We start from the raw sequence: 18,356 nt of genomic DNA, 5'->3' as shown, positions 1-18,356 counted from the left end.
CACAACAACTTTATGAAGGTGATTTATATTTCCTAGTGTACAGCTAAAGGAACTATATATAGCTCAGGGCAGATTATGAACTCAAGTTTGTAGGACCACCATAACCCCATTTTCCTGCCTTCATCCTGTTGTATTTTTAGCATTCTGGCCTTGTTGAAACCTGTAAAATTGATTTTTAAAATAACATCTGTACCATATTGGCTGTGCCAATTAAGATTTCTTGCCATTGTGTGAGCCATTCACATTTTGAATTATATGAGAATACTACACATGATAAAATTATATGAAAATACTATAAAATTCTATATATGACTTCTATTAAACTTTACTGCCCAGAAGTTCTACTTTGCTCTCTCAATTGCGTTGAAAATCCATCAGCCCTGGTTATCAAGTTCCCAGTCAGCACATGAGGGTAACAGAGGTGAGGCCCCAGTGACTCCAAGATCAAGCTGGAACTACCAGTCAGCTCCACCTATTGTTGTCTACTCGGAGAAGATACTGAATGCGTTTGAAGCTTCTCACCGCCTTTGTAACATGATCCATTGTCAAATAGCTTTTGTTTTATCTTTTTCCAAGACTTGTGATAATTTTTTACTTCTTCAATTTCTGACTCTAGTTAAGTAGGATGCAACAGTTATCCTTGAAACTGTGGTTTTGATGGATAAAGTCTTTCTTCTTGCCTCTCCTTGTCCCATCTCTGTTTTTCACAACTGGCCAATATATATATATAGCCAATAATTACGATGTATTAGTTACCTCCCAACAAGTTTGCACAGATATGTAGGAATTATTCCACCCAGAAAACCTGCTTTCCTTTAGAATGAGCACTTTTATTCTTTACAAGCAGAAAAATGACTCAAATTTCTTTCTTTCATTATCTTTCCCTTACCCTGCCTCCTCCCTAAACCTGGCTTATAGTAGCTCAGTCTGAAATGTTAAGGTCCACAAAATAGACCTTGCAAGTCTATCTGATTCTGTTTTGCATTGGAGAAACTAATCTCAACTGAAATATTCATTATTTTATTATATTCTCCTAACAAGTGTTACTCCCATATAATATAACATATTATAACAATATAATTTAAATTTTCTTTGATTAATCCCTTATTCAATTTATGGTAGCAAATAACTCATTGGCACTGATGAGCGTTAGAAGAAATTAATTTGTCATTCATTTTCAAAATAAGTGTCAGTCAACAGGCAACTTCATATAAATTCAAAGAAGCATAATTGAAGATTTACTAGATTTTAGTTTTAACATTATTAATAACAGGGCTTAGAGTTCTTGAGAGCTGATAATAAGCTAACACATTGTTGTGTACTAGAAACATTCAAGTTGTTATTCCTTTTAAAACTACAAAGAAAAGCATTTAGATACTCATTAAAACATTTTATAATGTATTGTTTGATATTTTTCAGATTTGGATAAATCATCCCTTATCAGTAAAGAGCTCTAGGTACATTAGTCAAGTTATCAGTTTTTGTTTTTGTTTTTTCAGGATGAGCCAAGTATCTAAGGGAGAAGGGGACTGTAAATAAACAAAGAGCTACCTATTTCTCCTTTAATAGTTAAATAAGGAAAGATTTACATGAAATAAGCTCATATTTTCCCAGGTACATTTTCTTTCTTGATTTTTAGAGTTGTCTAAGAATATGTTTTCTTTTTTGGGGAAAATTTATGAATAATGTCAGAGGAAAATATTTACAGCTTCCAACAAATTATTCAGTAAATGACATTCATTTATGCTCATTGGTCATAATTTTCTACGAACCATTGTACAATGCTTATTTACTTTGAATTCCAACTATAAGTTGGTTTAATGAAATAGGAACATGTTATTAATGTATTTTCATTTGTCCACTTTTAAAAAGTAAATAGTAGCCCCTGACATGTTAGATTTAAATTAAATGTTAAAAAATGAGATTTCAGACTTTGGTGATAGCAGCATTTCTCAAAAGAGTATCTTCTAAATTAAACTTACAAATTAAATGAAGATTAATATATCTCAAGTACAGAGAGGTGTTAAATGATCCTAATATAAATGAGTTATTTTTAGAAGACTTTTGCCCATTTTTCAATAATCTTGTTATTATACTCTAGTATTAAGTGATTAATTACTTCAGCCAGTATTTAATGTATGCCTATTTTGGGCCAAACACTATTCTTGTTACTAAGTATATGTTGGTGAACAACAAAAACATAGTTCCTACTGAAAACATAGTTCCTACCGTTATGTAGTTTACTATCTAGTAAGAAAGCTAGACAGTAAGTAAACAAACAATATATCAAATGTGTAATTTCAAATTATGATAGGTATATTGGTGCTATGATGGGAAAGAATAGAATGTTATACGAAGAGTAGCATGAGGAAAAATCTACTCTGGATTGGTGGTCAGGGAATATCCATCTACAGAAATGATATTTAAACTAAGATCTAAAGGCTAAGCAAGTTGGAGCCACATAAAGAACATTTCAAGCAAGAGAGAACAGCAAAAACACAGGAATTGAGGAAGGAAATGACTTGTTCAAGGAATTGAAAAAAGATCAGTGGCTGGAACATAGTAACTAAAGGGGAGTGGCAAAAAATGCAGCTGAAGAGGTAGGCAGGGCCAGATCCTGAATAAGCTATAAGACTGTTAAGGAGCTTAGTTTTTAATTCTTAAAGTAGTAGGAAACATTGAGGGGTTTAAAACAAGAGGACTGGTATAACCTATCAGTTGTGATTGGAAAATGGATCGACAGTCTCATCTCTCTTACCAGCCTCATCTTCACCTTTTTGCCAGGGCAGTGTAACAATCTGATTCTTAAAGTTCTGTAACTTAGTATACTTCCCTTTGATCCAGTCCAAGGGGCTGAAGGTTGACCATAGTACCAAAGTTCCCAGTCTTTCTGCAAAACTAAAGTTTTGATAGAAATGAGGGCAAAGAATGTAAAAAAATTCTATAGTCCAGTAAAATGTAGAAAAATGCTCAACTTTACTGAGATCAAAGAAATACAAGTTAAAACAGCAATATGATGCCAATTATTTTCCTTATTAAACTGGCAAATTTTAATAACTATTGAACAGACTTGCATCTATATTGATAAGGATATGAGGAGATCAGACACTTTTATGTACTACTATGGGAATGAATGTTTATATAAGTACATAATCCCTTATCCAAATCCCTTTGGCCATTGTTTCAAAATTCAGAACTTTTTTTTAAATTTTAGAAGGTAACACAGGGACTTCCACTTTTGACAGGATGCATTTGGAGTTTCTTGGGAAAATGTACAAAATATATAAAACAATGGCTCTAAGATAGATAATGGACATCAAGCAGTGAAGGAGTGTGATTGCTGAGAGAAGAGAAACAATTATATAAACCTAGGATTGCTCCCAAATTACTATCAGGAGAAAGCTTCCAAGCCACAGCATGTGGAGGGGAAAACTGAGGCAGAGTTAATCAGTTTTCTGAGTTGAGGAAACAGAGCTGGGAGTCCAGGGAAGGCAAGGTAACTAGAGTTCACAGGAAAGAATTTTGAATAGGAGAGAATAGGACACAGAGACAGGTCCAGAGATCTGCAAAAAGAGAGTATTAATAGTTGAATATTGACTCACTTAAGAGTATGAGGAAACTACTCAACACTAGAAAAAGAACCACACAAAAGAATGAGGTATCAGTGCCCCAGATTCACATAGGGCCAAGAATCATGCCAGCCTGGAAAGTTCATAATTCACAGGACATCACTGAGAGTACTAAGTAAAGTCTTGACCTCAGTACTGGCAGAAAAGTTAACCCTAGACTAACTGCTGCTTCGATCCCACCTAACAAAGCTGAAAAGCAAAACCTAAAAAGAGTAAATTATTTCCAAGTATTTTAACCACATCCCAGAACAAAGCTCAAGAATATGTTGAGGATTACAAAAATATTTTACCCAAAAGGGTAAAATTCACCATGTCTGGCATTTGAACAGAAGTTATCAGCCAGGCAAGAAAGCAGGAAGATAGAAGATATAAAGAGGAGGAAAAAAAACAACTATATGACATTCTGGAAATGGCAAAACTATGGAGACAGTAAAGAGAACAGTGGTGGCCAGGGGCTAGGGAGGAAGGAAGGATGAATAAATGCACCACAGGATTTTTTTTTTTAATAAGGAAAGGTAAATTTTAAAATCTAGTTTTATTATTATTATTTATTTATTTTTGGTATCATTAATCTACAATTACATGAGGAACTTGTCTTCTCTGTGTTGCACAGTCATCCCCATGCCCCCCGGCCCACATTATACATGCTAATCATAATGCCCCTTTCTTTTTTACAGCCCCCCTTATCCCTCCCTTCCCACCCATCCTCCCCAGTCCTTTTCCCTTTGGTAACTGTTAGGCCATTCTTGGGTTCTGTGAGTCTGCTGCTGTTTTGTTCCTTCAGTTTTTTCTCTGTTCTTATACTCCATATATGAGTGAAATCATTTGGTACTTGTCTATGTCCACCTGGCTTATTTCACTGAGCATAATACCCTCTAGCTCCATCCATGTTGTTGCAAATGGTAGGATTTGTTTTCTTCTTCTGGCTGAATAATATCCCATTGTGTATATGTACCACATCTTCTTTATCCATTCATCTACTGATGGACACTTAGGTTGCTTCCATTTTTTGGCTATTATAAATAGTGCTGCAATAAACATTGGGGTGCATATGTCTTTTTCAAACTGGGCTGCTGCATTCTTAGGGTAAATTCCTAGAAGTGGAATTCCTGGGTCAAATGGTATTTCTTTGTTGAGCTTTTTGAGGAACCTCCATACTGCTTTCCACAATGATTAAACTAATTTACATTCCCACCAGCAGTGTAGGAGGGTTCCCCTTTCTCCACAACCTCGCCAACATTTGTTGTTGTTTGTCTTTTGGATGGTGGCGATCCTTACTGGTGTAAGGTGATATCTCATTGTGGTTTTAATTTGCATTTCTCTGATGACTAGCGATGTGGAGCATATTTTTATGTGTCTGTTGGCCATCTGAATTTCTTCTTTGGAGAACTGTCCAGCTCCTCTGCCCATTTTTTAATTGGATTATTTGCTTTTTGTTTGTTGAGGTGCATGAGCTCTTTATATATTTTGGATGTCAACCCTTTATCAGATCTGTCATTTATGAATATATTCTCCCATACTGTAGGATGCCTTTTTGTTTGCTTGGTGGTGTCCTTTGCTGTACAGAAGCTTTTTAGCTTGATATAGTCCCACTTGTTCATTTTTTGCTTTTGTTTCCTTTGCCTAGGGAGATATGTTTATAAAGAAGTCACTCATATTTATGTCCAAGAGATTTTTGCCTATGTTTTTTCCTAAGAGTTTTATAGTTTCATGACTTACATTCAGGTCTTTGATCCATTTCAAATTTATTTTTGTGTATGGAGTTAGACAGTGATCCTGTTTCATTGTCTTACATGTAGCTGTCCAGTTTTGCCATCACCAGCTGTTGAAGAGGCTGTCATTTCCCCATTGTATGTCCATGGCTCCTTATCATATATTAATTGACCATATATGTTTGGCTTAATATCTGGACTCTCTATTCTTTTCCACTGGTCTGTGGCTCTGTTCTTGTGCCAGTACCAAATTGTCTTGATTACTGTGGCTTTGTAGTAGAGCTTGAAGTTGGGAAGCAAGATGCCCCCTGCTTTATTCTTCGTTCTCAGGATTGCTTTGGCTATTCGGGGTCTTTTGTGGTTCCATATGAATTTTAAAACTATTTGTTCCAGTTCATTGAAGAATGTTGTTGTTATTTTGATAGGGATTGCATTGAATCTGTATATTTCTTAGGCAGGATGGCCATTTTGACAATATTAATTTTTCCTAGCCAGGAGCATGGGATGAGTTTCCATTTGTTAGTGTCCTCTTTAATTTCTCTTGAGTGTCTTATAGTTTTCAGGGTATAGGTCTTTCACTTCCTTAGTTAGGTTTATTCCTTTTGTGAATGGAATTGTTTTCCTGATTTTTCTTTGTGTTAGTTCATTGTTAGTGTATAGGAAAGCAACAGATTTCTGTGTATTAATTTTGTATCCTGCAACTTTGCTGAATTCAAGCATTATTCTAATGGAGTCTAGTAGTTTTGGAATGGAGTCTTTCGAATAAACATGATATTATGTACAGTATCATGTTATCTGTAAATAGTGACAGTTTGACTTCTTCTTTACCAATCTGGATGCCTTGTATTTCTTTGTTTTGCCTGATTGCTGTGGGTAGGACCTCCAGGACTATCTTGAATAACAGTGAGGAGAGTGGCCATCCCTGTCTTGTTCCCGATCTTAGAGGAAAAGCTTTCAGCTTCTTACTGTTAAGTATGGTGTTGGCTGTGGATTTGTCATATATGGCTTTTACTATGTTGAGATACTTGCCCTGTATACCCATTTTGTTGAGAGTTTTTATCATGAATGGATGTTGAATTTTGTTGAATGCTTTTTCAGCATCTATGGAAATGATCATGTGGTTTCTCTCCTTCTTTTTGTTGATGTGGTGGATGATGTTGATGGATTTTTGAATGTTGTACCATCCTTGCATCCCTGAGATGAATCCCACTTGATCATGGTGTATGATCCTCTTGATGTATTTTTTAATTCAGTTTGCTCATATTTGGAACACAGGATTTTTAGAGGAGTGAAAATACTCTATATGATCCTATAATGGTGGATACATGTCATTACACATTTGTCCAAACCCACAGAACATACACCACCAAGAATGACCCTAATATAAACTGTGGACTTTTGGGTGATAATGATGTGTCAACATAACATGTCGTCAATTGCAACAAATGTACCACTCTGGTGAGGGATGTTGGTCACAGGGGAGGGGGAGGCTATGCATGTGTGGGAGCATGGGATATATGCAATACCTCTATCTTCCTCTCAATTTTCCTGTGAACCTAAAATTTCTCTAAAAAACTGTTTGAGGAAATCAATTGAAACAGACCCAGAAATGGCACAGATGATACAAGAAGTAGACAAGAACATTAAAATAGTTATTATCATTGTATTTCATTTGTTCAAGAAACTAGAGGAAAGATTGAACATGTTAAATAGAGATATGGAAGTTGTAAAGAGCCAATAGAACTTATAAAGGTTAAAACTGAAATGTCTGAGATGAGAACACACTGTGTGGGATTGCAGAAGAAATGAATAGTGAAATTGAATATGTAGCAAAAGAAGCTATCCCAAATCAAATACAGAGATAAAAAATACGGAAAAGAAATGAATAAAGTATCAGTGAACTCATGAACAACTTCAAGTAGCAAAATACACATGTAATTGGGTCCTGGAAGAAGTAGGGGCAGGGATAATACAGAAGAAATAATTGAAGAAATGTAATACAGAGTTCCAATTCCAGTAATGGCAGGATAGCCTATTTAGAAAACTCTTCTGCCAAGAGAAACCAAAGTCTTCTGACAGGTTTCTAAATTGCACACATGCTGACAGTGGCTCCAAGAAACCAAGCAGAAAGCAGCATCAGGAAGACTAAGTAACTGAGCAGAGATTTCTGCAGCTGCAGAATATGAGTTTTGAGTGCAAGTCCTGCCAAGTTAGGATTGAGAAACACCTCAGGTTTTATATTGAAACTGCAGAAAGACTGTGCTTTAGGACTAAGGGCTGTCTTTTAAAAAAGCAAATAAATGTTCTCTAACAAAGCCAAAGTCCAAGTTATCATAGGGTCAATAGGAAGAAGGAAAATGTACCTGAAATCAAAAGAAAAAGCATCAATATAGGCAGACTTATGGATGACCCATACATTAGAACTGGCAGTCAAGGGCTTTAAAATAGAAATTACAAATATGTAAAGGATTTAGAGGAAAAGATTCGTAGAATGACTGAATACTTGGGGAACTCTCAGCAAATAAAAGAAAATTATAAAAGAAAACCAAGTGTAAATTCTAGAACTAAAATGAAATTTTCATCAGGCATCAGTAGCATTCTTAACAGAGACAAATGTTATCAGTAAATTCTGAAGACAGTTCAATAGAAATAATCCTAACTGAAGCACAGAGACCAAAAGGATTGAAAATAAGTACAGAGTTCAGTAACCTGTGAAACAACATCAAGAAGTCTAGCATACATACTATTAGAGTTCCAGAAAAGCCGGAAGAGAGAGACATGGTGGTGGGATGGCCTACTGATATCTGAAAACTTCCCACATTTGGTGAAAAACATCAAAAGGTTCAGCAAACTGAGCAGGATAAATACAAAGAAAACCACACTCAGATACATCATAGTCATAATCAAACTGCTGAAACCAGAGAAAAAGAGGAAGTCTTAAAAGCAACCAAAGGTAAGACAATAATAAGAATGATGATCACTGACTTCTCAAAACAGGCCAGAAGAGAATAAAATGGCTTCTTTGAGGTGCTAAAATAAAGATAATATGGTGCATATGTTCTATATTATATAATATTCCCAGTGGGGTCTAGGGCAGCTTCCCACAATCCTATGCTTATGTGGAATAACTAAAGACTATAAATAGCCTAACTTCAGGGCAGGTTTGGCTGTCAGATGACTTTTGGTGCCAAAAGATTATTTTTAAAATCCTTTTGTTTTTAGAGCTTTTGGATTTTAGAATTATAGGAAAAGGGTTTGTAGATCCATCTTATCAGGAAAAATTGACAGTATGTATTTTTAAATGTCTGCCCTTTAAAGCAGGGACTTAAAAGAATCTGTGCAACAGAAATAACACATTAAGAGTGTGTGCCAAGTGTTACATGCAAGTATGTTTATGACAGCAGTTTTTTAGTAATAATAAAAAAACTGAAAACAACTGAAATATCCCAGTAGCTTTCCAAAAATCGATTAAGTTAGTCAGTATATCTGTACACTAAATGGGCTGCTTAATAGTTATGAAAATGATGTTGTGGAAGAATACTGGTATGATGAAGTAAGCAGTCTCAACATGTAACATGAAAGGATCACAAAACAGTTTGATTCCACATATTAATTGTAGTTATTGCTGTATGAAAGATCATGATTTTTATTTGCTTTGTTTTACTCTTTTGTATTTCCTAATTTCCAGTGGTGAATATGTATTCATTTTGTAATGAGAAAAATCAAGGTTTGTTTAAAAACAAGGTGACAAAGAAGGTATTCCTATTACTATTAAATTTCAGATCAGATTGCCTATCTAAATCAGAAATCATTTTCATTAACAAAGATCACAAAAGTATAGCATTATTAAGGCCGTAACTCAATACATCATCTATATCCCCAGATCTAGTAGCTGCACACCTGGATTTAAAGTGTCCTAAGCTGCATTGCCAGAGGCATTTCCAGAAGTAATCCTGTTAAATGAAAAAAAAGACCTTTCATGAGGGATGCTGAACCATTTCTGTTCCCACTTCAAACACTCTCTGACTTAATCTCCAAAAACAGCTTTCTCAGATAAATTGTCCAGCACTACATTGAGTTCTTGGCTTGTTTTAAAAAAATCTGCAGATTCTTTCATGAGGTCATTTTTTCCAGCTTAAATATCTACTTTGCTTTAAAAATCTATTTTCTTCCTTTTTCAAAAAGCTCATACCAGGAATTAAAATTGGATCACATTTAGCAAGCTACATCATACATCTGGAGTGAATTCCAGAGCATTAATGTCGTGGTATGTTAGAGCAAAGACTGTCAAGTCTAATTTTACAGACCTGCTAAAACTGAAAGGACAGTCTGGACAGCCAACAGTTTGATTCCTGAGCTGAGGTTTGTTTTCTAAACTTGCTCTGAAAGTCAGAGGAGAAAGGCAGAAAAGCCTGCAACATGGTCCTGTTTGAGTAGTTTGATGCTACATTGATAGGCAACGTCTTCATCATCTATGCTATAGGATCTTAGACGTTAGAGTTGGAAGAGGCTGGATGACTGGAATCCAGTTGCTTACCCAGTACTTACACCTCTTCTACATCATTCTAGACAGATGATCATATCTAGTATTGAACTACTTGTAATAATAATTATATTTACCTTGTAAATTAATAAGTTGATATTCCAATTTCATGTATTAGTCTCTATGTATCTAATATTACTAGAATTCACTGCTGAAGCCATGTGGACTTGGAATTTTCTTGTGGGAAGATTGGTAAATTCAATTTCTTTATTAAATATAGAGCTATTCATATTTTCCATTTCACCTCGGGTCCATTAAGTTGTTCTTCAAGAAATGTGTCCTTTTCATTTAAGTTGCTCTATTTATTGGTATAAAATTGTTGCATAGTAGGCTCTTACCTTTTAAATGTAAGTAATGTAGCATATAGTAATATATCCTTTCCTTGCTGATATTTGTGATTTATATTCTCTTGAACAATCTAAATAGCAGTTTATCAATTTCACTGATATTTTGAAGAAACTTTTGACTTTTTTAATTTTCTCTATTTGATTTCTGTTGCATTGATTTCTCCTCATTTCCTTCCTTCTACATAGTTTGGTTTTACTTTGTTCATCTTTTTCTAGCTTTTAAATTGGAAGCTTAGATCCTTCATTTAAACCCTTCTTATTTTCCAGTATAGCATAAAAAGCTATAAATTTCTTCCTCTAAGCACTATTTTACAGCTGCATCCTACAATTTTTTAATGCTTTATTGAGGTGTAATTGATATAAAATGCACATATATAAAAGGTTCAAATTTGAAATACATGTATATCCATGAATCCATCACCACAATCAAGATGCTAACCCTGTCCATCATGACCAATTAGATAAATGAAACCAGAAAGTATGTATATTTTGGGTGTTGCTTTTTTCATTCAGTGTAAATAACTATTTGACATTCATTCGTATTGTATCAAGAGTTCATTTCTTCTTACCGTTGACTAATAGTTTATTTTAATGGCTATACCATAATTTATGATTTCACCTGTTGATAGACATTTGGATTTTTCTAATATCTGGTTTCACAGAACTGTTAAAAAGATTTTTGTGCATGTCTTTGTATGGACATACACTTTGATTTCTCAGGTAAATACCTTTGGAATGGAATAACTGACTCAGAAGGCAAATGTATGTTTTATCATTTTAAGAAACTGCCAGGAGGGATAAAGGGGGGAGGTAAGAAAGGGGGCATTACAATTAGCATGCATAATGTAGGGGGGGTCACAGGGAGGGTTGTGCAACATAGAGAAGACAAGTAGTGATTCTACAGCATCTTACTACATTGATGGACAGTGACTGCAATGGGGTATGTGGGGGGAACTTGGTAGTGGGGGGAGTTTAGTAAACATAATGTTCCTCATGTAATTGTACATTAATGATACCAAAATTAAAAAAAAAAAAAGAAACTGCCAAACTGCTTTCCAAAGTGGTTGTACCATTTTACTCTTCTACCAGCAGTATATGAGGGTTTCAGCTCCGCTGCATCCTTGGTATAGTTATAGCTCTTGTATTTAGGTCTTTAATCCATTTTGAGTAAGTTTTTATATGTGGTGTAAGGTAAAGGTCCACCTTCATTCTTTTGCGTATAGATACATTGAAAAGACTGTTCTTTTTCCACTGAATGCTCTGGGCACCCTTGTTGAGAATATTTAACTGTATATGTAAGGATTATGTCTGGTCTCGCTATTCTACTGCATTGGTCTGTATGTCAGTCTTTATACCATAGCACACTGTTTTGAGTACTGTAGCTCTGTAGTAAGTCTAAAAGTTAGGAAGTGTGAGACTTCCAACTGTGATTTTTTTCAAGATTGTTCTGGTGATTCTGTGTCCCTTGAGGTTTCATATGAACTTTAGGATGGGTTTTTCTATTTCTGCAGCAGCAGCACTGGGATTTTGGTAAGGGGTTGCATGGAATCTATAGATTGCTTTGGCTAGTATGGACATCTTAACAGTATTATATCTTACAGTCCATGAACACAGAATGTTTTTCTTTTTTTCTTTGTCTTCTTAATTTCTTTCAGCAACATTTTACAATTTTCAGTGTACAAGTCTTTTGTCTCTTTTGTTAAGTTCATTTCTATTTTCTTTATGCTATTGTAACCAGAATTATTTCCTTAATTTCCTTTTTGGGTTATTCATACACAACTGATTTTTGTGGGTTGATTTTGTGTCTTACTATTTTGACTAATTTATAAGTTCTAACAATTATTTTTGTGGAATCTAGAGTTTTCTAGATATTGTCTGTGAACAGAGATGATTTTACTTTTTCTTTTATACTTTGAATGCCTTTTCTTCTTTTGTGCAATTGCTCTGGCTAGAACTTTGAATACTACATTGACCAGAAGAGGCAAAAACAGATATTTTTGTCTTGTTTTTGATCTTAGAGGATAAGTTTCAGTCTTTTGTCACTGAGTATGATGTTAGCTGTGGGTTTTTTATATATGCCCTTTATTATGTTGAGGTAGTTTCCTTCGAGTTTATTGAGTGTTTTTATCATGAAGAAGTGTTGAGTTTTCCCACATTGAGATGATCATAAGTCTTTTTCCTTAATTCTGTTAGTGTGGTATATTACATTTATTGATTGTGTATGTTAAACTAAACCATCCTTACATTGCAGGGATAAATCATACTTGGTCATGGTATATGATCTTTTAATGTACTGCTGAATTCTGTTTTCTGGTGTCTAGTTGAGAATTTTTCCATCTGTGTTCATCAGGGATATTGGCCTGTAGTTTTCTTTTTTTTTTATGGTGTCCTCATCTGACTTTGATATCAGGATAGTGCTGACATCCTAAAATGAGTTTGGAAGTATTTCCCTCCTCTTCAGTGTTTTGGAAGACTTTTAGAAGGATTGACATTAATTCGTCTTTGAATGTTTGGTAAAATTCACCAATGAAACTATCTGGTACTGGATATTTCTTTGTTAGGAGCTTTTTTATTACTGATTCAGTCTCCTTACTAGTTATTGGCCTATTCACATATTCTGTTTTTCATGATTCAATCTCAGTAAGTTGTGTCTTTCCAGGATCGAATTTCCTTTTATTTCTTTTTAAACCCATGGGTTATTTGGAAGTATGTCACTTAGTTCCTAATATTTGGAAATCTTTCCAGAGGTCTTTCTGTTATTGATTTCTAATTTATTTCTCATTTTATCAGGGAACCTTCTTTGTATGACTTTGAGCTCTTCTAAGTTTTTAAGTTGAGCATTGTTTTAGTGACAGAAAATAGTCTGTGTTGGTAAATGGTCTATGTGCACTTGAAAAGAATATATATTCTGCTTTGCTGGAGTGTTTTGTAAATGTCCATCTTATCAAGTCAGTTGATTGCATTGTGTCTTTTATCTACTTTATAATTATCTGCCTACTTGTTTTCTTATATACTAAGAGAGAGACATGGAAATCTCTGACTAAAAAACTATTGCTTTTTTCAGTTTATCAGTTTCTGTCTTATGTACTTTAAGCTATTAGATGCATAAACATTTAGAATTGTTTATCCTTCTGATAAATTGGTCCCTTTATTATTATGAAATGATCTTCTTTGTCACTAGTAGTAGTATTTGCTCAGAAATCGAGTACTATCATGGTATATAGCTTTCTGATCCTTTTGCTTTTAACCTATTTTTGCCCTATATTTAAGATATATTTCTTGCAGGCAGCATGGCGTTGGGTCTTGTTCTTTTATCTAATCTGACAACTCTTTGAGCCCCTCAAGAGAAGACTGTACCATCAGTCTTCTCTTCCTTGAGCTAAACATCCTTTTATTATGGTTTGGCTGATACTTTTTCTAGATTCTTCACTATTATTATCAAACTCTTTTGTGCATGTTTGCTTAAAAGGGACATTAAATCATGAAGGTGCTTTGAGTTAGCCTCTGCAAGAAATGCTGACTATCGTCATGTACTGTCAGATGATTAGCATTGTCAACAAAAATCCGTATGTATCTGGTTTCTCACCATTGGGTTAAAACCAGTCTGGACCATCTGTTCCACTTTTCTTACCCTAATCATATTTTTATCTTGACCAACTACTGACTTTTTTATCTGCAGGTAAATTTCAAAAGAACATAACAGAAAATATATGCACTGTTCCTCTGAAAACACCAGTTCTCAGTTACACCAATTCTAGTTGAATTGTTTTGGGTGTGGGTCAGATGAATCTAGGATATAACTGAAAGGATATTAAAACATTTGCCCTTTTTTTCCAGGTAAAAATTTCTCCAACCTGTCATCCATCCAAAGGGGATCCTGCCATTAAGAAGGTGTGTGAGTTTTAAAGGCAAAAATCTAATTTCAACCTTCTCAGTGATTATTCTGCACTAAATGATTTTCTCACAGTGACAATGATTTTTAATCATCTTAATGCTGTCAAAGGTACTTTCTGATTGGGTACCCTAATGATGTATTACCAGAAATCCTTGGCACTTCCAGAGAAGCCAAGTGGGGGTTTGAGCCTAGTGTCAGTCTCCTGGCAACTAAGAACTCTCACTGTTCAAGAATCCCCATCCTGTCTACCAGGCAGGCATCCTGGTATCAGTGAGTGGTAGGAGATTAAAGATATTCTAAGATGACAGCTATAGTTTTTCTTAATAGTACGTTCCCTCTAGATAGCTTTGCCTAAATAAAAGTTGCCTGAGATACTAACATTTCAACACATGCCATATAAGAAAGTCCTCAGTAAATATTGTGGGATAGAACTCTTATCTGTACCACTCCAATTTCTGGCTATAAACTTTGTGACACAGAAAGGATGAGAGTCTTTCAAGTGACCAATCCTAAAATGATATTAAGAGGACTACTAAAATCCTTTTCTTTATCCAGCTGCAACAGTACATTTGAAATGTGGTAAACAGATGGACATTATTGCTATATTTTCTTTTACAATTTTTACTTCTCTGATAGTTGAAGTGTCCATGAACATAGGTTTTCTTTCCTTGCCCTTTTTCACAATTTCAGTCAGCATCCATGTCAGTGAAGGATTGTAAAACAAAAATAACAACTTGCTAGCTCTGTTGACTGACACCAGGTTCTGTTATGCTGTAAAGCAATGTGCCAAAAATGGGTTCCTTTTCTCTGCCTTCAGAATCCCCTGAGATGTTTTCAAAAGAAAAAAAGAATAAAAACAAAGTATGTTATCTGAAAAGCCCTCTAACACATACCACACATGAAAATCTGTCTCACTCTTGACAAGACAGCAAGGGCAGGCAAGACTTAGGGCAGATTTGTTGCTTAGAATGGACATACTCTGTAACATGAGGAGCTAGAAAAGGCTTGAGTCATTTAGTCTCACTCAATAAACAAATGAGGAAACTGGAATCCAAAGGGAAATTTTTTGGCTAAGCTTTCACATGTTAGCTATGGAACATACTTCTAATGTAGAGGTTAAAAATGTGTGTCTTGTATTCAACCAAACTTCAGTTCAAAAATTGCCTCTTCTACTTACTTACCTGAATAACCTTGAGTAAGTCAACCTCTCTGTTTTCTCCACTGTAAAATGATGATGTTCCCTCTCAGAATTTTAATATATTAAACTAGTTAACCTAACACTGTGTTTCACCACATAGTAAATACTCGGTAAATTATTGGCACATAGTAACAACTAAACTGTTACTGAAACTAGTATTAAAACACAAGTCTCCCAACTTCTAATCAGACGTTAGCAAACTTCCAGGCAGCAAAGTCTCCCTCCGCTTTCCAGGCAGCAAAATGTCTGATGCTGCTGGGCTGAGTGGGCAGGGTATTCGGGCAGGTGCATGGGGAAGTGCCTCAGGGCTGAGCTGCCAGCAAGGGGAATGCTGTGCTTGGAGCTCCCAAGAATGTCCAATTTATTGGGCCAGAGGAGGGCTGGAAAAGTGTCATCCACCTGCCCTTTCTCCTGAGGAAAGAGCTCTGTCCAACCCTCACCCCTCTGGCACCCTTCCCACTACTGGTAAATCTTTCAAACTGCTACCTCTGTGTTGGGTCTTGTCAGGACCAACAGAGCATGCCTGTCCTCCACAAGCCATTGGAGTCTCAGCCTCCCAGAGTGCTCCGACTCTCCATGGTGTCCAGCCCTGTTAATCACCAAAGCCTGATGCAGTGTGGACTTGTGTTCCCAGACCACATCTCCAGGGCAGGTGTGCAGAGCTCCTGAGCACTTATTCCCTCCCCTCTCAGCTCCTCTCCCATCACATCCTGACTGGGATGGGGGAAGGCTTGGGTCCCAATCAGTTGTGGGTCTGCCACTTTACCCTTTTCTGTGTGGTCTTCTCTTCTTTGCCAGGTGTAGATGGTCTGTTATAGTCTTCAGGTCGTTTTCAGTGTTAGCTGTATTTGCTGTAGTTGCTTCCCTTGTGTGTGTGGTGGGGAGGAGGCTTCCACTTTTCCTTCCTACTCTGCCATCTTTTTTTCCCTCTCTGCAACCTATATTTTAAACTTGGTAATATCCCAGTTCTCTGTCATTTTAGGTGTCTGACCACTGTCAGAGATGTAGCAGCATTATTGGAGCAAAATTCCATTACTCTTGTGATCAGCATCAAAGAGAAACTTCCTGAGCCAATGACAGACACAGGTGGCCCCAGATATCATTCCTAAGTGATCACATGTAGACCTATTTTCTGTCCATGCAAAAATTGGGACTATCTTTAAAATACTTTATCAGCCTACTTATCTTGAATACCTTTCATTATAGCAATAGAAGTCAATTTCTAATATTTACCATTCTGATTAACAAGTCATTAATGTCACCAATAGTAAAATATCTGCTATTTTTTGATCTAACAAGCAAAGTCTTAGATTCTGGTCAATATATGAACAGGTAGTTGGCTTTTGGGAATATATGTTAGCTGGCAATCTCTAAAATATGGCTTGTTGGTTAGGGCTACTGACAATTGCTGAGTTAAAGTCTATACTAAATAGCCCTTATTTAATATCACACTGCCTATGGTAAATAACTTCATATATATATCATAACAGGTGCCTCTCCCAGACTAAGAGGTCAGGGGAGGATTCTCAGAGGAGGTAAAACTTGATCTAGGCTTGAAACACAAGGGAAGAGTTATACCAGGCAGACAAGAATGATCCATGCAGCACATTTCAGGAAATGGGGATGGTTCTGTTTGTCTTAAATATGGGATTGTGCAGAAGCCTGCTGAAATAAATGTGAGTCCAGTTCACAAAGAACCCCCAAACTGTGAAGTTTATTTTTTATCTTGTGGATAAGAGTTTCTGTCAAAAGTGAGACTAGAAGTAGAAAGATCAGTTAGAAGAATAAGACAGTTGTCCAAGCAAGACAAAGGTCCAAAAACCTATGCTATGGAAATGGAATGGAGATGAGATACATTCAAGTCATAGATATTTTTTCTCTCCCAAAACCTGAAGTCTGAGTTAGGTATCCTTCCTTTTTTGAGCTCCCATAGCATCCTGAACTGGTCCTGCCAACATTCTTACCTAGCTGTGGTGGAATTGCCTCTTTACTTACATGTATCCCCCTGACTAGACTATATGCCAATGAGGGCAGAACCTACATCAGTTTTGTTTCCTGTTTTATCCCTAAGTGGAGAACAAAAGTCAGCCATAGTTGTTGAGTGAAAGAAAGAATATGAAGAAGTTTCTGGCCTGGATAAATAGAAAATGAACAAATGTAAACCTCATTGCTGTCCTGGCTTGTGTTCCCAGCAAGGTCAGGTCCTTAGCATTTGAGCTACATCAGCAACACTGAGTGAGATCAATGTAAAACTCAGCACCTAATTGTTACTTCCCTTGCTGGGTATGTATTTTTATGTGTGTATGTATATGTTGATCTACATATATATTGTGGTTATCATCTTGAAGCTGCTGTCTCTCTTCCCAAAGTTGCATTGACAGATGGAAGTCCCAGTAATGTCTGTTGAACAGTTACTGCCAAAGTGACGTGTGTAAGGAGCACAAAGGAGCAGTAATGTTCTTGAGTTGAGCCAGAGATTCTATGTTGACCAATAACTGAAGAAAGTGTTTGTTGACTCTGCTGTCAATATTGGCCCTGCAAAGAGCTGGATTCAAGTGCAAAGAGTAGAAGCTGTGTTCTATAGGGCTCTGCTTAACTTCTTGGGTAGTGTTCATGTAGGAGTTAAATATTCCACTCTGCTGCCACATGTCAATCTGGCAGATTCCATGAGCACACATAACAATTTTGCAACACAAACATTTTACATTTTAGGTATTCTTTTAGAAGCTCTGGATTAGAAATGTTTATTATATTTAATATATCTACATGTATAATTTGCATATAATATTTATCATACATATATAAAGTTTCTTAATGGGCTTAACCTAATAGCATCAATAAAGTTGGAAGATGCACATGCTTCTATATACATAGGACTTTTTCAGTGTTTGATTATGGATGGCCAGAAATTAAAGAATCAGGAAGTTTTTCCAGTAGATTAAAAAAAATTGCCATACAAGTCCATTTAATAGATTCCCTAAACTTGATCCAAATTGGAGGTGTTGACAGTATTTGAAATGGATTAAGGAGTT

General features: G+C 35.8%; 1 protein-coding gene across 4 annotated transcripts in view; it reads left to right on the top strand.

Moving 5' to 3' along the window:
- Positions 1–18,356, top strand: part of VPS8 (VPS8 subunit of CORVET complex) — a 304,326-nt gene that overhangs the window by 258,815 nt on the left and 27,155 nt on the right. For 2 of the 4 annotated variants that reach the window (XM_073231970.1, XM_073231969.1), the window contains exon 45: positions 337–681. The exons of 1 other annotated variant lie outside the window; for it this stretch is intronic. In XM_073231970.1, coding sequence (XP_073088071.1) covers positions 337–624 — 288 coding nt within the window. In that variant the 3' untranslated portion in view covers positions 625–681. Of the gene's footprint in view, positions 1–336; positions 682–14,068; positions 14,123–18,356 lie in introns of those variants that run through there. One more of the 4 variants, XM_073231971.1, reaches the window with a different exon arrangement.

This window comes from Manis javanica, chromosome 3 (genome assembly GCF_040802235.1).
Source record: "Manis javanica isolate MJ-LG chromosome 3, MJ_LKY, whole genome shotgun sequence".
Lineage (NCBI taxonomy): Eukaryota > Metazoa > Chordata > Mammalia > Pholidota > Manidae > Manis > Manis javanica.
Note: the sequence above shows the minus strand (reverse complement) of the source record. Positions and strands in the feature narration are given on the sequence as shown.